The sequence below is a fragment of the Panthera tigris genome, chromosome C1, assembly GCF_018350195.1.
Source record: "Panthera tigris isolate Pti1 chromosome C1, P.tigris_Pti1_mat1.1, whole genome shotgun sequence".
Classification (NCBI taxonomy): Eukaryota; Metazoa; Chordata; class Mammalia; order Carnivora; family Felidae; genus Panthera; species Panthera tigris.
Genome location: NC_056667.1, coordinates 36,876,546 through 36,898,775, shown reverse-complemented (window position 1 = coordinate 36,898,775; position 22,230 = coordinate 36,876,546). Strand labels below are relative to the sequence as shown.

General features: G+C 44.8%; 1 protein-coding gene across 4 annotated transcripts in view; it reads right to left on the bottom strand.

Annotated features, from left to right (window-relative positions):
* The window catches only part of LOC102969034 (cytochrome P450 4B1), a 64,721-nt gene that overhangs the window by 9,718 nt on the left and 32,773 nt on the right, over positions 1-22,230 (bottom strand). For 2 of the 4 annotated variants that reach the window (XM_015535333.2, XM_042997015.1), the window contains exon 1: positions 10,657-10,886. The exons of the other annotated variants lie outside the window; for them this stretch is intronic. In XM_015535333.2, coding sequence (XP_015390819.2) covers positions 10,657-10,836 — 180 coding nt within the window. In that variant the 5' untranslated portion in view covers positions 10,837-10,886. Of the gene's footprint in view, positions 1-10,656; positions 10,887-22,230 lie in introns of those variants that run through there. 4 annotated transcript variants of the gene reach the window in all.

Genomic DNA, 22,230 nt, shown 5'->3' with positions numbered 1-22,230 from the left:
ACTAAGCATGTGCATAAACCCTAACCAGTATCAAGGACACCAAAACTGTATATTCAAAGCTAAAAGATTAGAAATATCTACCAAGAAGAACTAACAACAATTGAGATGAGGCAGCATCTCTGAAATAACCATAAAAAATCAGTTTAAGAAAATGGATTAGATTTACACAAACTCCATGGGTCTAAGCACAGAGTCATCAGGAGATTGGAGGGGTATGTAATGGTCCACGGGGTAGAGAGGCAATTTTCCCCCCACCCTAGTGACAAATAGGTGACTTCATTCTCTATCCTCCTTTTCAGAGACAAGTGTACTACCACAAATGTACATGTGAACACATGTGAATGGCTGTGAACACACAACTCAGAAGAGACCCTTGGCTCAACAGAAGGAGCAGAGGGACTTTGGGTGAGATTCACATGGGTCACCATGACTCTCCCAGCCACCACATATTGGCTAAGAAGTGATGGTGAGCCTTGCCCAAAGTCACACAATCCTCAAGTCCAGGTCTTTCAGTTCCAAAGCCTGTGCTATGCCTCCAATACCTCCCTGTCTTCAGCACCAAGGATGAGCTCCAGCCCCAGGAATGACCAGGTTGGAAGGGAAACACAGGGAAGCATCCAAACACCTAAGAAGACAGGAGGACAGGGGCCCAAGAAGTGCCCAAGTCATGGGGATGCAGACATTGGCCCCCACCCTATACGAGCAGTTTTGCTGCCCCAAATTGGGTCCCCCAGGGATTCATTCACACATTCAACAAGTGGGCATGGAGTACCCACTCTCTCTCTTTTTAAAAAAATGTTTAATGTTTATTTATTTTCGAGAGACAGAGTGCGAGTGGGGGAGGGGCAGAGAGAGAGGGAGACACAGAATCTGAAGCAGGCTCCAGGCTCTGAGCAATCAGCACAGAGTCTTACATGGGGCTCAAACCCACGAACTATGAGATCATGACCTGAGTTGAAGTCTGGCACTTAACCGACTAAGCCACCCAGGCACCCCGAGTACCCACTCTCAATGCTAGACAACAGGGCTAGTTCCTGGGGGAACAGTAGTGTGCAAGGCAAAGCTCTGACTTCTCCAAACTCACATGCCAAGTGGGGAGAAAGGAAATAAACAGGAATCAAATGCATTAGCAATATAATTTCAGATAGCAATAACTCCAGGAAGAAAAATAAAGCAAGCTAAGGAGCAAGGCTCCTACTGTAGACAACGGCTTAGGATGGTCAGGGAAGTCCTCTCTTAGGGGACATTTGAGCAGAGATTAGCAGAAGCACCTTCTAGAAAGCCCCATAGCATTGGGCCACTGTCTACTTCTCAAAAGCTGCTTTCCTCAGTTGTCCCCTTCATCCCTCTGCTCCTTGCTCCCAGAAAATTAGCTTTGCTCTACTTCATAAAGGAAACAGAAGCCATCAGATAAGAGGGCCCTAAAACCACAAGATCTGAAGAACTATCTGCTCTGCACCAGCTTCCCTCCTGTTCCAGTAGAGGAGGTGCCCAGGGCCTCCAACCCTCCCTTTGGGCACCTCACCCATCATTCACCCCCTCACTCTCCCACATCACAGACCCCATCCTCTCTATTGGCTCCTCCCACCTGCATTTAAAACATGCTCAAGTCTCTCTCACTTACAAAACAAAACAAAACAAAACCTCCATGGATTCTGCTTCCTCCTCTAGCTAACACCCCCATTTTCCTTCTCCTTTCATAACTTCTCAAAAGAGTTTTCTTGATGTTTCCACTTCCTTCCTCTTCAGCCCTCATCTCTCCAACACTGCTGTTGCTAATGTGACCAACACCCTTCTTGTGGGTGAGCCCAGTGGATTTCCAGCTGCTGTGACACAGTCGATTCCCTCCTCTTTCTTGAACTCTGTCCTGGATGTCTTCCCACCTCTCCCGATGCACCCTCTTGGTAGCTCCTCATCCATTATTTATCAATCAAAGAGTGAGGCTCCCCCTAGATCCAGTCCTGGGCCTCTTCCCATGCTGCACCTTCTCCCTGGAGGCTCTCACCTACTCCCATGACTTCCTTTGCCATCTATCTGAGACTACAAAATTGACAGCTCATCCCAGCTTATCTTTCTCCTAATCTCCAGAAACATGACCAGCCATCCCCTGGAAATGTCTGCGTGACACCCCCTAGGCCCTCAGACCCAGCATTTTCAAACATCAACACAATATCTGCCCTCTTCACATACCTAGGAATGGAATCACCATCTGCCCTGATACCAGCCAGAAACATGGAATGAAGTCCTACCCCCTAATTTATAGTAATACAAAAGGGGATGCCCTCTGGAGGTTGCCTTTCTCCCCTGCAGGTCCTCCAAGTGATTTTTTCCCCTGGAATCAATAAACCAGAACTAAGAGAGCCAGATGTAACAGTTCCTGGGAAACTCTCCAAATCTGGACCCCAAGGCTCCTGTGCCCAGACACTGGAAGGTGCTGCCAGCCCTAAGCCTTTTCGTCTTGGGTCTCAAATCCCCACATTTTTACACTTAGACACAGAAATTCATTCCTCCTGGTTACAGTCCAGTCTTGTGGCTCAAGGAGACCTTTTCTCTCTTTAGGTGACTTTTCTAAATTTGGTTCTTATCCAGCTGTATTAATGCCACAGTTTAACAAAGCTCCCCTTTTCCTAGTGCATACAGGGGACCTCACTGACACCATTACATCTGGCTGTGGAGGAGGCCTTACTGCCAGCTTCTGCCATGCCCTCAATGCCAGGACAGCCTGCTCTACCTCATACTCCTCCCCATGTCACTAACATGTCATTCAACTAACATCTGCTTGGATGGGAGCCTCAGCCCTGTCCTGCTCTTCCTGCCTCCTTTTTGGTCTCTGCCAATCTAGCCACCATCCCAAAGCCAGAGTTCACACAAATCTGAGCTCATCACTTCCTGACTTGAATCCCTTCAATGGTTCCCCATTGCGCTCAGAATAAAGCCTTTTGATGTGGCCTACAAGGTCCTATGTGATCTGCACCTGCCCTCTTCTGGCTTCATCCTCTTGCTTCTGTCCTCCCCCCTCAGAACTCCAGAAGTGAACAGCCATGAACATACTAGACCTAGAGAAAGAAGTATTTGTTGAACAAATTAATTTCCTACACACTCGATGCTCTTTCCAGCTGCTGTGCCCCTACACAGGTAGTGTCTTCCACCCTTCCTTCCTCACTTCCATAGGCTGCTGCATCTAGATCTCTCGGGACTCACTTCAGCATCCCCTGCCCAGGCTGGACACTGTGTTGTGTTATCTGTCTCTCTTACAGACCAGGTCACTCTAAGGCTGGCTCTAATCTCATTGCTTTATCCTCTGCCCTCAGCAGAGGGCAAGACCCAGAGTTGTTGATCAGATAACACCAGCTGTTTGAGAAAAGAAGAACCTTATCTGACTCCCAAAGACTGGGTTGATTTTGGAGAAAGGAAGAGGATGAAAGAAACCAATGCCTCAGTGTGTTTTGCAGCAAGAATCTCTCCACAGGGGTTTAACAGCTGACATCTGCCCAGCACTTTGCAAAGTATCTATCTATATTTTATCTTTTCTGATCCTCTACTAACCCAACAATGTAAAAATGCTTATCTCCATATTGTCGACGAGGAAAGGGAAGCACAGACAAGAAGCACAGTGAAGGCCCATCAACTGAATAAAAATGAGCCAGGGCCCCAGACTCCAGCCAGGGCCCTTCACTTCACAATACAAGGTCAGGGGCACTGCCCCAGTGATGAGCAAGGCCAGGGAGGAGGACTATGCAGTCCCAGGGGATCACTGTTCCTGGGCTTGGAGCTGGCATTCTCCCCTCTTCCCCCTCACAACAGTCCAGATTCTCCAGCCCCTCCCAACCTCAGACCAACAACATGACATGGCACCTACTATATGCAAGATCCTCTCTGGGCCCCAGAGTAGAAGAAGGGGGACCCTGGAAGAATAAGACATGATCCCACTTCAAGGGGACACATTGTGAGAATTGAATAGGATGATAGGCAGATGTGTCCAGGGCCTCTAGACTGTAATCAGAGATAAAAAAGGAAAAATCAAGGGGTGCCTGGGTGGCTCAGTTGGTTGGGCATCCGACTTTGGCTCAGGTCATTATGTCACGGTTTGTGAGTTCAAGCCCCACGTCGGGCTCTGTGCTGACAGTTCAGACCCTAGAGCCTGCTTCAGATTCTGTATCTCCCTCTGTCTCTGCCCTACCCCCACTTGTGCTCTATGTCTCTCAAAAATGAATAAATGTTAAAAAAAATCTTAGGCACACGTGGGTGGCTCAGTCAGTTAGGCGTCCAACTTCAGCTCAGGTCATGATTTCACAGCTTATGAGTTTGAGCCACGAATCGAATTTTTTAAAAAATTTTTAAAAAACTTAAAAAATAAAATAAAAGGAGAAGTTAATCCTGATGGACAGCTCTGCCCCACCTCCTGCCCTTCCTTTCCTACTTCCACAATCACTAGGCTAGGAATCAAACTTGCAGTCACTTTGTATGGAAAGATCATGTCCTGCATGAAAAGGCACAAGTCCTGCACCCAGCCTTGTCTCATTTCCTGAGCTACTATATGGACATAGGCAAATACCTCCCCTTTCCTGAACCTCAATTTCCTCATCTTGGTTTGGAAAAACATCCCTACCCTTACCCTCCCATCCCTCAGGCTCACGTGTGGATCCAACATAGCAGAGGTGCCAAACCCCAGAGGAATGTAGAGGTGTTAGGCCTGCCATGGTTCCCCAGGAAACCTTTGTAGGCCCAAAAGAACCTCCCCTCCAACACTTGTTCTTTCTTCCTGGTGCCAAGGCCCTCCAGATTCTTGTGTAAGAGCCAAGAAGCCAGAGCTAAGCTGTGCTCCAAGCCCTCTATACATCTCAAGGTGGGGGACAGGGGCATTTGGGGGGAGGAGGGCATCCAGCTCTGACATGAGATAGGGGAGCAAGTCCCTGGGCTAGGGAGGCCTACGGGCCTAGGGCAAGCCTAGCTTTGGTGGAGGCAAATAGAAGTGAAAGGAAGTGAGAGGCAAGGGATTGAAGGTCTCCCTAAATGCCTTTCACACCTCCATTAGGGTTGACCTTCCCATGACCTCCTTCTGTACTCAGCAAAGCCTCTCCTTAACCCACTGGTCTCACCACTTGTCTTCTCCATCACTGTCTCCTCTATCAAAACCCTCCCTGTTCCCCAACATTCACTGTTTGTTCATTCAGTGATGTCCACTCTGTGCCAGGCTGTGTGATGGATCCTGAGGGTACAGAAATGAATCAGAGTAGATCTCCATCCTCCAGCAGTCATGGTCTGGTGGGCAAGATGAACAAGAAAACAGAAGATGACAACCCAATGGGACAATGATATAGAGATACAGAGCAATGATATAGAGATACAGAGTACACACTGATGCAAAATCCTGTTTAGGCATCCCACTCAACCTGGGGCAGGAAAGGCCCTGGTGTCTGTTTTCCCTCTAGACAGCAGGCTCTTTGAGAGCAGGGCCTGGGTCTGATTCAGCTTCCCAACCTATCCTTTCCTTTCCTGGGTTTCTCCAGGATGTATGTAGGTTACTAAGCCATCCTGAGAGGGTAGTTATTTGTAGGGGAAAGGTTAAGTCTGGACAGTCCTTACCTGGAGGTCAAGCTCATTCCCAGAATCATGGAGGAGAGGCAATCCCTAACACAGTGAAAAGGAAATGGGTATTCAGGAGGCAGGAGCCTTAATCTCTGGCATTTATACCTGAGTTCCCAAACCTGGATGCACAACAACAAACACTTGGAGAGGCTTTTAAATTCAGCCTCTTCTCCTAAATATATAAATTCCTACATATCAACAACTACAACAAAACAACCAACCAACAAACAGACTACAATCCAATTTAAAAATGGGCAGAGGACCTGTGCAGACATTTTTCCAAAGAAGACATACAGATGGCCAACAGACACATGAAATGATGTTCAACAACACTCCTCATCAGGGAAATGCAAATCAAAATCACAATGAGAAATCACCTCACACCTCTCAGAATGGTTAATGTCAAAAGAGAGGAAATAGTAACTCTTGGCAAGGATGTAGAGAAAAGGGATCTCTCATGCACTGTTAGTGGGAACGTATGTTGGTACAGTAACTATGGAAAACAGTTTGGAGATTCCTGAAAAAAATAAAAATAGAAGTACTGTACAATTTAGCAATTGCACTTCTGGATATTTACCAAAGGAAAACGAAAACACTAATTCAAAAAGATATATGACCCCAATGTTTATTGCAGCATTATTTACAATGGCCAGGACATAGAAGCAACCCAAGTGTCCATTAATAGATGAATGGATAAAGAAGATATATATATATATATATATATATATATATATATATATATATATATATATATATATATAATGGAATATTACTCAGCCATAAAAAAGAATGAAATCTTGCCATTCATGATAATATGGATGGACTTAGAAAGTATTATGCTAAATGACATATCGGACAAAGGGCTAGTATCCAAAATCTATAAAGAGCTCATCAAACTCCACACCTGAAAAACAAATAACCCAGTGAAGAAATGGGCAGAAAACATGAATAGACACTTCTCTAAAGAAGACATCCGGATGGCCAACAGGCACATGAAAAGATGTTCAACGTCGCTCCTTATCAGGGAAATACAAATCAAAACCACACTCAGATATCACCTCACGCCAGTCAGAGTGGCCAAAATGAACAAATCAGGAGACTACAGATGCTGGAGAGGATGTGGAGAAACGGGAACCCTCTTGCACTGTTGGTGGGAATGCAAATTGGTGCAGCCGCTCTGGAAAGCAGTGTGGAGGTTCCTCAGAAAATTAAAAATAGACCTACCCTATGACCCAGCAACAGCACTGCTAGGAGTTTATCCAAGGGATACAGGAGTACTGATGCATAGGGGCACTTGTACCCCAATGTTTATAGCAGCACTCTCAACAATAGCCAAATTATGGAAAGAGCCTAAATGTCCATCAACTGATGAATGGATAAAGAAATTGTGGTTCATATACACAATGGAATACTACGTGGCAATGAGAAAGAATGAAATATGGCCTTTTGTAGCAACGTGGATGGAACTGGAGAGTGTGATGCTAAGTGAAATAAGCCATACAGAGAAAGACAGATACCGTATGTTTTCACTCTTATGTGGATCCTGAGAAACGTAACAGAAACCCATGGGGGAGGGGAAGGAAAAAAAAAAAGAGGTTAGAGTGGGAGAGAGCCAAAGCATAAGAGACTGTTAAAAACTGAGAACAAACTGAGGGTTGATGGGGGGTGGGAGGGATGGGAGGGTGGGTGATGGGTATTGAGGAGGGCACCTTTTGGGATGAGCACTGGGTGTTGTATGGAAACCAATTTGACAGTAAATTTCATATATTAAAAAGAAAGAAAGAAAGAAAGAAAGAAAGAAAGAAAGAAAGAAAGAAAGAAAGAAAGAATTATGCTAAGTGAAATGAGTCAGAAAGAGATAAACACATGCCATATGATTTCACCATTTGGAATCTAAAAAACAAACAAATGGCAACAAAAAGAGAAATTAACTCGTAACAATAGAGAAAAAAATAATGGTTTCCAAAGGGAAGAGGAGTGAAGGGATGAGCAAAATAGGTGAGGGGCATTAAGAGGTACAATCTTCAGTTATAAAATAAGTAAGCCATGGAATGAAAAGTACAGCATAGGGAATATACTCAATAATACTGTAATAACTTCATATGGTAAAAGATGGGAACTACACTTCTTTTTTTTAAATTTAACTTAATGAAGGAAATTCTGCCATATTCAACAACATGGATAAACCTGGTGAAAAAAAAAGTTTAATTAAGATAAATAAATAGGCATCAAAATTGGCAAGGATGAAGTTAAGCTTTCACTTTTTGCAGATGACATGATATTATACATGGAAAATCTGACAGACTCCACCAAAAGTCTGCTAGAACTGATACATGAATTCAGCAAAGTTGCAGGATACAAAATCAATGTACAGAAATCAGTTGCATTCTTATACACTAATAATGAGGCAACAGAAAGACAAATAAAGAAACTGATCCCATTCACAATTGCACCAAGAAGCATAAAATACCTAGGAATAAATCTAACCAAAGATGTAAAAGATCTGTATGTTGAAAATGATAGAAAGCTTATGAAGGAAATTGAAGAAGATATAAAGAAATGGAAAGACATTCCGTGCTCATGGGTTGGAAGAATAAATATTGTCAAAATGTCAATACTACCCAAAGCTATCTACACATTCAATGCAATCCCAATCAAAATTGCACCAGAATTCTTCTCAAAACTAGAACAAGCAATCCTAAAATTCATATGGAACCACAAAAGGCCCCGAATAGCCAAAGTAATTTTGAAGAAGAAGACCAAAGCAGGAAGCATCACAATCCCAGACTTTAGCCTCTACTACAAAGCTGTAATCATCAAGATATCATGGTATTGGTACAAAAACAGACACATAGACCAATGGAATAGAATAGAAACCCCAGAACTAGACCCACAGAAGTATGGCCAACTCATCTTTGACAAAGCAGGAAAGAATATCCAATGGAAAAAAGACAGTCTCTTTAACAAATGGTGCTGGGAGAACTGGACAGCAACATGCAGAAGGATGAAACTAGACCACTTTCTTACACCATTTACAAAAACAAACTCAAAATGGATAAAGGACCTGAATGTGAGACAGGAAACCATCAAAACCCTAGAGGAGAAATCAGGAAAAAATCTCTCTGACCTCAGCCACAGCAATTTCTTACTTGACACAACCCCAAAGGCAAGGGAATTAAAAGCAAAAATGAATTACTGGGACCTTATGAAGATTAAAAGCTTCTGCACAGCAAAGGAAACAATCACCCAAACTAAAAGGCAACCAACGGAATGGGAAAAGATATTTGCAAATGGCATATCAGACAAAGGGCTAGTATCCAAAATCTATAAAGAGCTCACCAAACTCCACACCCGAAAAACAAATAACCCAGTGAAGAAATGGGCAGAAAACATGAATAGACACTTCTCTAAAGAAGACATCCAGATGGCCAACAAGCACATGAAAGGATGTTCAACGTTGCTCTTCATCAGGGAAGTACAAATCAAAACCACACTCAGATATCACCTCACGCCAGTATAGATGCTGGAGAGGGTGTGGAGAAATGGGAACCCTCCTGCACTGTTCGTGGGAATGCAAACTGGTACAGCCGCTCTGGAAAACAGTGTGGAGGTTCCTCAAAAAATTAAAAATAGACCTACCCTATGACCCAGCAATAGCACTGCTAGGAATTTACTCAAGGGATACAGGACTGCTGATGCATAGAGGCACTGTACCCCAATGTTTATAGCAGCACTCTCAACAATAGCCAAATTATGGAAAGAGCCTAAATGTCCATCAACTGATGAATGGATAAAGAAATTGTGGTTTATATACACAATGGAATACTACGTGGCAATGAGAAAGAATGAAATATGGCCTTTTGTAGCAACATGGATGGAACTGGAGAGTGTGATGCTAAGTGAAATAAGTCATACAGAGAAAGACAGATACCATATGTGTTCACTCTTATACGGATCCTGAGAAACGTAACAGAAACCCATGGGGGAGGGGAAGGAAAAAAAAAAAGAGGTTAGAGAGGGAGAGAGCCTAAGCATAAGAGACTCTTAAAAACTGAGAACAAACTGAGGGTAGATGGGGGGTGGGAGGGAGGGGAGAGTGAGTGATGGGTATTAAAGAGGGCACCTTTTGGGATGAGCACTGGGTATTGTATGGAAACCAATTTGACAATAAATTTCATATTAAGAAAATTAAAAATGGAAAAAATAATAATAAAAAAATAAAATTAAATAAATTCAGACCACCAGTTCAAATATGCTAATTAGGCTCTCCAGAGACTGGGGGCCAAGGAATCTGCTTCTCCCAGTTGATTCCAATGCAGGTGTCCCTTGCCCTATGTTCAGAAAACTCTGGTCTCAATCCGATGAAGGCAGGGAATGTTCCTAACAATAGGTGCTAAGGTCGTCCCCAGCACCCTGAGGTAACTGGGGAGGACAAGCCAGGATTTGGACCCAGGAAGATGCCATGGCTCCAAGTTAGCCCACAGACATGACAGAGAGAACCCCATCTGTGGGTGCACCAATCACTTAGATGCTCCAGGGTAGAGGGGTCTCTCCAGGATTGCTCCAGGAGATGCTCTCTAGAAGCAACAGACTCATCTCTGCTTTCACTTTTAATTTCTTAAAAATGGAAATCTTTACACTGCACAGAACAAAGAGGATGGTGCTTAAGCTCTAAACAAGATAGCCTACTTCTTCTGGACTTTGTAGGTGGTTTTCCCCAATGCTATCACTGAGCCCTTAGCAGAGTTTTACCAGAATCTTGAGCCTGAGAATGATGAGGAGTCTGTGGCCTATTTGGGTTCCAACACTGAAGTATTCCCACTCCCAAGGCTGGGTCAGAAGGCAGAGGTGACGGGAGGAGTCAGTGGGGAAGCTGAATGGAAACCGTGGCTCCAAGGACATTAACCCCCTGCCCAAGCATAGGGGCTCCCTCCATAGCCGCTGGGGGGTTAGGCTGTATTCTCTGAAGGAAAGGAGGCAGTCTACGGCCATACCATCCTGAACACGCCCGATCTCGTCTGAAGGAAAGGAGGCTGTTTCCTTTTTCCAACCCGTCGCCCCACGTACCTCGAGGGCATGCCCGAAGAGCCAGTGGGTGGGGGGTCCTGGGAAACTATCCATAGCCCTGGCCAGCATCTGCCTCCGCAGCAGCAGACGAATGAGCTTGAGGAAGCCTAAGACCAAGATCAATCCAGATGCCCACAGGCCCAGGTGGGAGAGATTCAAGGAGAGCAAGATGGAAAGCATGGCTACAGCTACAGCCACCAAGGCTCTGGCCTCCTTCCTGCAACCCTGGGGTTTCCTTATACTGCGCACATGGCACCCTGCCAGCCCCCACCCCCAGCCACACCCTACAGCCAACAGCAGCACAGGCTGGGCTGAGCTCCAAAGGGCAGAGACAGCAGCCCCAGAAGTCACAGGCAACAGAGAGACAGCCTGGCTGACTCCTCCCAAAACTCAGCTGAAGAGACCAGGCAATGTGTATACCTCCTTGGCTTCTTGGAGGAGAAAACAAAAGGCAATTCTGGGTATAATCATCAGCATAATAATGACTTCCTTTTCACACAAGCACTTTGTATGTTTTGGGAATTTTCTTTTTTTTTTTTTTTTAATATATGAAATTTATTGTCAAATTGGTTTCCATACAACACCCAGTGCTCATCCCAAAAGGTGCCCTCCTCAATACCCATCACCCACCCTCCCCTCCCTCCCACCCCCCATCAACCCTCAGTTTGTTCTCAGTTTTTAACAGTCTCTTATGCTTTGGCTCTCTCCCACTCTAACCTCTTTTTTTTTTTCCTTCCCCTCCCCCATGGGTTTCTGTTACGTTTCTCAGGATCCACATAAGAGTGAAACCATATGGTATCTGTCTTTCTCTGTATGGCTTATTTCACTTAGCATCACACTCTCCAGTTCCATCCACGTTGCTACAAAAGGCCATATTTCATTCTTTCTCATTGCCACGTAGTATTCCATTGTGTATATAAACCACAATTTCTTTATCCATTCATCAGTTGATGGACATTTAGGCTCTTTCTATAATTTGGCTATTGTTGAGAGTGCTGCTATAAACATTGGGGTACAAGTGCCCCTATGCATCAGTACTCCTGTATCCCTTGGATAAATTCCTAGCAGTGCTATTGCTGGGTCATAGGGTAGGTCTATTTTTAATTTTCTGAGGAACCTCCACACTGCTTTCCATAGCGGCTGCACCAATTTGCATTCCCACCAACAGTGCAAGAGGGTTCCCGTTTCTCCACATCCTCTCCAGCATCTATAGTCTCCTGATTTGTTCATTTTGGCCACTCTGACTGGCGTGAGGTGATATCTGAGTGTGGTTTTGATTTGTATTTCCCTGATAAGGAGAGACGTTGAACATCTTTTCATGTGCCTGTTGGCCATCCAGATGTCTTCTTTAGAGAAGTGTCTATTCATGTTTTCTGCCCATTTCTTCACTGGGTTATTTGTTTTTCAGGTGTGGAGTTTGGTGAGCTCTTTATAGATTTTGGATACTAGCCCTTTGTCCGATATGCCATTTGCAAATATCTTTTCCCATTCCGTTGGTTGCCTTTTAGTTTTGTTGGTTGTTTCCTTTGCTGTGCAGAAGCTTTTTATCTTCATAAGGTCCCAGTAATTCATTTTTGCTTTTAATTCCCTTGCCTTTGGGGATGTGTCGAGTAAGAGATTGCTACGGCTGAGGTCAGAGAGGTCTTTTCCTGCTTTCTCCTCTAAGGTTTTGATGGTTTCCTGTCTCACATTCAGGTCCTTTATCCACTTTGAGTTTATTTTTGTGAATGGTGTGAGAAAGTGGTCTAGTTTCAACCTTCTGCATGTTGCTGTCCAGTTCTCCTAGCACCATTTGTTAAAGAGACTGTCTTTTTCCATTGGGTGTTCTTTCCTGCTTTGTCAAAGATGAGTTGGCCATACGTTTGTGGGTCTAGTTCTGGGGTTTCTATTCTATTCCACTGGTCTATGTGTCTGTTTTTGTGCCAATACCATGCTGTCTTGATGATTACAGCTTTGTAGTAGAGGCTAAAGTCTGGGATTGTGATGCCTCCTGCTTTGGTGGTCTTCTTCAAAATTACTTTGGCTATTCGGGGCCTTTTGTGGTTCCATATGAATTTTAGGATTGCTTGTTCTAGTTTTGAGAAGAATGCTGGTGCAATTTTGATTGGGATTGCATTGAATGTGTAGATAGCTTTGGGTACTATTGACATTTTGACAATATTTATTCTTCCAATCCATGAGCAGGGAATGTCTTTCCATTTCTTTATATCTTCTTCATTACCTTCATAAGCTTTCTATCGTTTTCAGCATACAGATCTTTTACATCTTTGGTTAGATTTATTCCTAGGTATTTTATGCTTCTTGGTGCAATTGTGAATGGGATCAGTTTCTTTATTTGTCTTTCTGTTGCTTCATTGTTAGTGTATAAGCATGCAACTGATTCCTATACATTGATTTTGTATCCTGCAACTTTGCTGAATTCATGTATCAGTTCTAGCAGACTTTTGGTGGAGTCTATCAGATTTTCCATGTATAATATCATGTCATCTGCAAAAAGCGAAAGCTTAACTTCATCTTTGCCAATTTTGATGCCTTTGATTTCCTTTTGTTGTCTGATTGCTGAGGCTAGAACTTCCAGCACTATGTTAAACGACAGCGGTGAGAGTGGGCATCCCTGTTGTGTTCCTGATCTCATGGAAAAAGCTCTCAGTTTTTCCCCGTTGAGGATGATGTTAGCTGTGGGCTTTTCATAAATGGCTTTTATGATCTTTAAGTATGTTCCTTCTATCCCGACTTTCTCAAGGGTTTTTATTAAGAAAGGGTGCTGGATTTTGTCAAAGGCCTTTTCTGCATCGATTGACAGGATCATATGGTTCTTCTCTTTTTTTTTTGTTAATGTGATGTATCACGTTGATCGATTTGTGAATGTTGAACCAGCCCTGCATCCCAGGAATGAATCCCACTTGATCATGGTGAATAATTCTTTTTATATGCCGTTGAATTCGATTTGCTAGTATCCTATTGAGAATTTTTGCATCCATATTCATCAGGGATATTGGCCTGTAGTTCTCTTTTTTTACTGGGTCTCTGTCTGGTTTAGGAATCAAAGTAATACTGGCTTCATAGAATGAGTCTGGAAGTTTTCCTTCCCTTTCTATTTCTTGGAATAGCTTGAGAAGGATAGGTATTATCTCTGCTTTAAACGTCTGGCAGAACTCCTCTGGGAAGCCATCTGGTCCTGGACTCTTAATTGTTGGGAGATTTTTGATAACCGATTCAATTTCTTCGCTGGTTATGGGTCTGTTCAAGCTTTCTATTTCCCCCTGATTGAGTTTTGGAAGAGTGTGGGTGTTTAGGAATTTGTCCATTTCTTCCAGGTTGTCCAATTTGTTGGCATATAATTTTTCATAGTATTCCCTGATAATTGTTTGTATCTCTGAGGGATTGGTTGTAATAATTCCATTTTCATTCATGATTTTATCTATTTGGGTCATCTCCCTTTTCTTTTTGAGAAGCTTGGCTAGAGGTTTGTCAATTTTGTTTATTTTTTCAAAAAACCAACTCGTGGTTTCGTTGATCTGCTCTACAGTTTTTTTAGATTCTATATTGTTTATTTCTGCTCTGATCTTTATTATTTCTCTTCTTCTGCTGGGTTTAGGCTGCCTTTGCTGTTCTGCTTCTATTTCCTTTAGGTGTGCTGTTAGATTTTTTATTTGGGATTTTTCTTGTTTCTTGAGATAGGCCTGGATTGCAATGTATTTTCCTCTCAGGACTGCCTTTGCTGCGTCCCAAAGCGTTTGGATTGTTGTATTTTCATTTTCATTTGTTTCCATATATTTTTTAATTTCTTCTCTAATTGCCTGGTTGACCCACTCATTCGTTAGTAGGGTGTTCTTTAACCTCCATGCTTTTGGAGGTTTTCCAGACTTTTTCCTGTGGTTGATTTCAAGCTTCATAGCATTGTGGTCTGAAAGTATGCATGGTATAATTTCAATTCTTGTAAACTTATGAAGGGCTGTTTTGTGACCCAGTATATGATCTATCTTGGAGAATGTTCCATGTGCACTCGAGAAGAAAGTATATTCTGTTGCTTTGGGATGCAGAGTTCTAAATATATCTGTCAAGTCCATCTGATCCAATGTATCATTCAGGGCCCTTGTTTCTTTATTGACCGTGTGTCTAGATGATCTCTCCATTTCTGTAAGTGGGGTGTTAAAGTCCCCTGCAATGACCACATTCTTATCAATAAGGTTGCTTATGTTTATGAGTAATTGTTTTATATATTTGGGGGCTCCGGTATTCGGCGCATAGACATTTATAATTGTTAGCTCTTCCTGATGGATAGACCCTGTAATTATTATATAATGCCCTTCTTCATCTCTTGTTACAGCCTTAATTTAAAGTCTAGTTTGTCTGATATAAGTATGGCTACTCCAGTTTTCTTTTGGCTTCCAGTAGCATGATAAATAGTTCTCCATCCCCTCACTCTCAATTTAAAGGTGTCCTCAGATCTAAAATGAGTCTCTTGTAGACAGCAAATAGATGGGTCTTGTTTTTTTATCCATTCTGATACCCTATGTCTTTTGGTTGGCGCATTTAATCCATTTACATTCAGTGTTATTATAGAAAGATATGGGTTTAGAGTCATTGTGATGTCTGTATGTTTTATGCTTGTAGTGATGTCTCTGGTACTTTGTCTCACAGGATCCCCCTTAGGATCTCTTGTAGGGCTGGTTTAGTGGTGACAAATTCCTTCAGTTTTTGTTTGTTTGGGAAGACCTTTATCTCTCCTTCTATTCTAAATGACAGACTTGCTGGATAAAGGATTCTCGGCTGCATATTTTTTCTGTTTAGCACACTGAAGATAGCGTGCCAATCTTTCTGGCCTGCCAAGTTTCAAAAGAGAGATCAGTCACGAGTCTTATAGGTCTCCCTTTATATGTGAGGGCACGTTTATCCCTTGCTGCTTTCAGAATTTTCTCTTTATCCTTGTATTTTGCCAGTTTCGCTATGATATGTCATGCAGAAGATCGATTCAAGTTACGTCTGAAGGGAGTTCTCTGTGCCTCTTGGATTTCAATGCCTTTTTCCTTCCCCAGTCAGGGAAGTTCTCAGCTATAATTTCTTCAAGTACCCCTTCAGCACCTTTCCCTCTCTCTTCCTCCTCTGGGATACCAATTATGCGTATATTATTTCTTTTTAGTGTATCACTTAGTTCTCTAATTTTTCCCTCGTACTCCTGGATTTTTTAATCTCTCTTTCTCTCAGCTTCCTCTTTTTCCATAACTTTATCTTCTAGTTCACCTATTCTCTCCTCTGCCTCTTCAATCCGAGCTGTCGTCGTTTCCATTTTGTTTTGCATTTCGTTTAAAGCGCTTTTCAGCTCCTCGTGACTGTTCCTTAGTCCCTTGATCTCTGTAGCAAGAGATTCTCTGCTGTCCTCTATACTGTTTTCAAGCCCAGCGATTAATTTTATGACTATTATTCTAAATTCACTTTCTGTTATATTATTTAAATCCTTTTTGATCAGTTCATTAGCTGTTGTTATTTCCTGGAGATTCTTCTGAGGGGAATTCTTCCGTTTGGTCATTTTGGATAGTCCCTGGAGTGGTGAGGACCTGCAGGGCACTTCCCCTGTGCTGTGGTGTATAACTGGAGTTGGTGGGCGGGGCCATGGTCCGACCTGATGTCTGCCCCCAGCCCACCGCTGGGGCCACAGTCAGACTGGTGTGTGCCTTCTCTTCCCCTCTCCTAGGGGCGGGATTCACTGTGGGGTGGCATGGCCCATCTGGGCTACTTGCACACTGCCAGGCTTGTGGTGCTGGGGATCTGGCGTATTAGCTGGGGTGGGTAGGCAAGGTGCACGGGGGCAGGAGGGGCAGGCTTAGCTCGCTTCTCCTTTGGTGATCCACTTCAGGAGGGGCCCTGTGGCCACGGGAGGGAGTCAGATCCGCTGCCGGAGGTTTGGCTCCGCAGAAGCACAGAGTTGGGTGTTTGCGCGGAGCGAGCAAGTTCCCTGGCAGGAACTGGTTCTCTTTGGGATTTTGGCTGGGGGATGGGCGGGGGAGATGGTGCTGGCGAGCGCCTTTGTTCCCCACCAAACTGAGCTCTGTCGTCCGTGGGCTCAGCAGCTCTCCCTCCCTTTGTCCTCCAGCATTCCCACTTTCTGAGCAGAGCTGTTAACTTATGACCTCCCGGAAGCTAAGTCGCGCTTGCTGTCAGAACACAGTCCGTCAGGCCCCTCCGCTTTTGCCAGCCAGACTCGGGGGCTCTGCTTGGCAGGCGAGCCGCCCCTCCACCCTGGCTCGCTCCCACCAGTCCATGGAGCGTGCACCGCCTCACCGCCCTTCCTACCCTCTTCCGTGGGCCTCTCGTCTGCGCTTGGCTCCAGAGACTCCGTTCTGCTAATCCTCTGGCGGTTTTCTGGGTTATGTAGGCAGGTGTAGGTGGAATCTAAGTGATCAGCAGGACGCACAGTGAGCCCAGCGTTCTCCTACGCCGCCATCTTCCCTCTCCTCCTTGGGAATTTTCTATACACTATCTCATTTAACCCAAACAAGGAGGTCATAGTTACTCACTCTTTATACGCATTTGCCAGATAATGAAACTAAGGTTCAGCTTGCTTGTGCTTTCTCACAAGAAAGCTTCACTGTCTTCTTCAGGATGGACCTCTGGGAGGCCTTGCATTCATGCCAGGCTCATAATGCTTTGAGTCTTTTTTTTTTTTTTTTTGTGAGGGATCTTCAGGGACAAGGTTCTAGCCCCAGAAGGGAGATCCTAGGTCAGAAAAAGGCCAACTCTACTCCCAAGATCCTAGTACAAACTTGACACTTAAGACCATAGAGTATTACACTTCGAGGGCAATGAGGAAGGTCATGAAATCTAATTACTCCTGGATTGATGGACCAAGTCTCTTAGGACCAGAGAGGGGCAGGGAATTGTCCAAGGTCTCACAGTAAGGCAATGGCAACTCTCAGTTCCCCAGGCCAGGGTTCTGTTGAAGAATAAGCTTGTCCCAGGCCCCAGACTTGCATGTGGAGAGTCTGATGTTTCTCCCTCCACTCTAGGGTTGGAATAGTCAGTATCCCTGTGCAGATGTTTCAGATGAAGAGACTTGCATCAGGCTCCTTTCAGAGGGGTAGGCAATGTTAAGAAATCAAACAAGGTATAAAATGGCAGCCAGAGACTAGCAACAATGGAAACCTAAAGGCTGGAGAATACCATTCCCAGGTTTTTGGGCTGAACGAAGGGGAAGAAATAGCATCACTGGAGCCTCATAGAGGTAGCTATTGAATGGGGCTGAAACAGGAAAATGTGTAGTCAAAGGTGAGTTCTAGGAAGATTTCTCCCTCTGTGTATATGCAGTGGTTCTGAGCTGGACTGGGGTAGGAGGAGCTTGGTGTCCGGGTTCACAATCAGGAAGAGGAAGTCAGAGAGAAGACCAGCAGGATGGATGTTTCCTAGGCCTCAGAGGTCCTATATACCTTGTCCTGCCACAAACATGGGCCAATTTATCACTCTCTACTCCCTGGCTGAAATCTAGCAACCACTCACACTTCTAGAGCCAAAGACAAGCCATCGTGTGGCCACCACAAGGAGACTGGGCAGTAGTCAACTCCTGACCCTACCATCTATGCTTCCAGATGCCTTGGCAGTGTGATTCTTGGAAGTCAAAATATGCCTCCCTGGAACTTCCACCCACTGGCCCTCGAGGGCCCAGTAGAAAACTTTAGCTGTAAGGAAAAATGTGGTGAGAACCCTCTATCCAAGCATGCACATGTTAAGGAGACGGAAACAATGAGATTCTGCCTTTATCCAAATGCTCCCCAATAGCCCTTCCTTCCATACCTGTCCTCCACCTCAGAAACACCAGTTAGAGCCAGTCTTCTAAATCTGCCAACTTAGCCTGCAGCTCTTCCCTGATTTCTTCACTTTCTCCTTTGCAGCAGCTGAGGGATTGGCTTCTCCTGAAATCTTCCCATTCTGCTGCAAGCCTGAAGACCGAGCTTGTCTCTTCCCTCACTTTGCTTGGCTGAGCCGGGACAGACAAGCCATAAGCATTCAGTGAATGCATGATCAGGTGTATAAATGAAAGAATGGACTACCTTGAGGGTTCAGTAGGTGCTGAGTTTTGTGGAAGTTGAGAGAACACTGGCAATGTGCGCTCACTGCACCGCCCTGCTACCAGCCACTCCATAAACCTTCAAGGGAGGCTCCTCTCTGCTTCCCCAGCACCAGCACAAAGTGGCACTTAATAAATACTTGTTTGTTGAATGGATGTTGCAAGGATTGGCTGCTATGGTAGGGGATGTGGGGAGGAGAAGGAGAGTAAAAGTTAAGTGGCCAGTGCAAAATATATGGGAAATGCCCCACTGGCGCCCTTCTGGATGATGCTGTTGGCATCCCCTGTGGGCAGGTCCCAGCAGCTGCTGTTTGATAGGGGGACCAAAATTCACCACCAACCTCAACCTGACCTCTACCTCAATTTCCCAGGGATGTCAGGCCAACTGAGGGAGTGGCGAGTATAAAACTCCTTGACAAGGGAGAGGTGAGGTCAGATTACATTCAGGAAAAGAATTGTGTCTAAAACACTCTTTCTCCATCTTGGCTGCACATCGGAATCGCCTGGAGAGCTTTAAAAAGTCCAATGCTCTCGACATATCCCCATCCTCTCTGCTTGCTCCTGGTTACACAGCCTTCTACACAGAGTTGGGGTGAGGACACTGAGAGCCTGGCAATGCTCTGGACCCACTGTGATTTCAGTGAACAGGTTAGAATATTTTTCATTGCTACAGTCATTTCCCAAAGCGAGTCCAGAGTTGGGGAGGGGAAGCAAGGAAGATGGTTCCCTGTCCTGGCATCTGGGACTTCCTGATTTTTATGATCTGCCTGCCTCCTTCCACCTAGATTTGTATTTGCTCATGAGCAATCCTGACTTGCTTTGGCTGAGTACTGAGCTGAGAACTGGCTGAGTTAAAATGAAAACCACAGGATCATAATGGAGCCACTTAAGTTAGGGTCCCATGTCAGTAAACTAAGATTTAATACCTAGCCTAGCTGCAGTTTCCAACCCCCTCAGAAATGTAACCTTTAATCAGCTGCATTGGGATTTCCTAGAGGCAACCCTCTCAGGGACCCTTTCCCCCTTAGGAGGGCCACCTTGCCTAAACAATGCATTCCTTGCTAACCATTTTTTGTGTGTGTGCCTTCTCTCTGTCTTTAAAAAACTTTTCCTTTCCTGCAGCTCATTGGAGCTACCCTCTGCTTGCTGGATGGGATGCTGCCTGATTCATGAATCATTTATCTTAATTTGCTTAAGTTTATTTATTTATTTTGAGAGAGCATGATCACGTGGGCAGGGAATGGGCAGGGAGAAAGGGAGAGAGAGAGAATCCCAAGCAGGCTCCACACTGATAGTGTGGGGCCTGAACTCACAAATTGTGAGATCATTCATGGCCTGAGCAGAAATCAAGAGTCAGACACTTAACCAACTGAGCCACCCAGGCTCTCCACATAAATCATTTAATAAAGCAAATTACATCTTCAAATTGACTCAGCTGAATTTTGTTTATTAACAGGATGCTGGTCTTAAAAGCATGGGATGTAGGGGAGGGGAGTGTGGAGGGTATAGATGGAGCAGGGGGCAGGAGGGAAGTTGGTTTCTCTGCAGCCTCTGTCCTGAGCTGAGGCTCTAGAGAGTATAGGGGACTTCTTCCAATGTGCTTCTGATCACAAGAGGAGCTTTGCCATGAGGACTGCTAACTAAGGACCTTTGTCTCAAAATTGCTGCCCTTTGGGGGACACCAGAGCCCAGCCCTTCCAGCTGGAATGGTGTAGTGCTTTAGGTTGCAGGAAACACTGTGAACTGTGTAACAATCTGATGGAAGTTACTGAGAGATATGTGCCTGGGAAGGACAGGTGCAGTCTTGGCAAATGAGAGGAGAAAAGGAGGTGAGGGAACAGAATGTTCAAAACTCAGCAGACCTGAGTTACAATAAGTGAACAAAGACATGTCAGTGCTCATGAAGATACACATCAAAGCGGAGACTGCTTCTACTTGCGTATAAGAGGGGAGGAGCGCAAGGTGGCACCATGTTTCTATCAGCCAACAAATCACTCATTCATTCATCAACACATATATATTGAGTGCCTACCATAAGCCAGATATTATCTTGGATACCTGAAATAAGGTGATAGACAAAACAGAGAGTTCACATTCTAACACCGTTCTGCCAAAAACAGATTTCTCCCTGTATTCCCAGGAGCTGAGGTCCGGAATGCAGGTGTTCCCCTGCCTGCCAGGTGACCGCCCCTTTCCCGGAGAAGATCACTTCTATATAAGCCCAGTAACATTAAGACATTTGGAGGAGTGAGGAGTCAGGAAATACAGGTTTTGGTTTCAAGTCTTGGGGCTCAGTGGGTGACCTCTGGTGAAACCCTGCTGCTCTCAGTGCCTCAATTTGTCCCATGTCAGTGGATCAGATGGTGTCTAGGGGGTATTGGGGCTGTGGTGAGGATCCTGAGAGCCCTGCAATGCTCTATGCTCTCCAGCATACAAACTATAGTACACTGGCCCTGGCAGAATTTTTGTCCCATTTTACATCCTCTGTTCCCACCTTTTGGCTCTGATCATTTCTGCAGCAGCCAGTTGGCATGCAGGTGTAACCTGTTGGCACCTTACCTCACTTCACGTCTCTTGTTTTTGCCCTAGGACTGCCCTGCTGCTAGTAGGGCCAGAGAACTACCACCTCTGAGGCAAGCTTTGACCAATGAAGTACGGGAGCTAGTGAGTAAATAGTCTCCTCTCCCATGCCCTGGACAAACAATTTTGAGGTGCATTCTATACAGTTCCTCAGAGGCTCCCCTAGCAGGACTGCGCTGGTTACCTCCAGTGGCAACCAGTTCAATAACACAAGTTAGATCAGCTTTGTCTCCTCCCCTGTTTACTTGTCCCAGGCAGGTCCCTCCTATTTTCTGGGATCAGCTACCTGCAAATGAGCCTTTCCTGCAAGTCCTACACTTTGGGGAAACACAAGCTAAGCCATATGGCTATATGACTCATGGTGATATGACTCTGTGTGGATGGAGGGTGCTGGAGTGACAGCGGTCAGAAGGCAGGGGGTGGGGTTTACATGTGGATGCTACATGTTGTGCTAATGCCATCTTTTTAAAAATTTTTTGTGTTTTATTTTTGAGAGAGAGAGAGACAGAGCATGAATGGGGGAGGGTCAGAGAGAGAGGGAGACACAGAATCTGAAGCAAGTTCCAGGCTCTGAGCTGTCAGCACAGAGCCCAACACAGGGCTCAAACCCATGGACCGTGAAATTATGACCTGAGTCAAAGTCGGATACTTAATCAACTGAGCCAGCCAGGCGCCCCTGTGCTAACATCAGCTTATTGCACAGATTAGTGCAGTAGACTCTGAGTCTGAAGAATCGTGAAGCTTAGCAACCCCCATGTGAATACCCTGTTTCCCAGGTACCAAGAAAAAATGATACAGGTATTTCTCAATCGCTGCAGAACCCACAGGGAGAAGACGTGTATTTGGCACATCAGGGGAAACTCTACCTGACATTCTTAAAGGACCTTTGTCCTTGCCTCTCTCCTTCCCTTTCTCTTCTTTCTTCTTCTTCC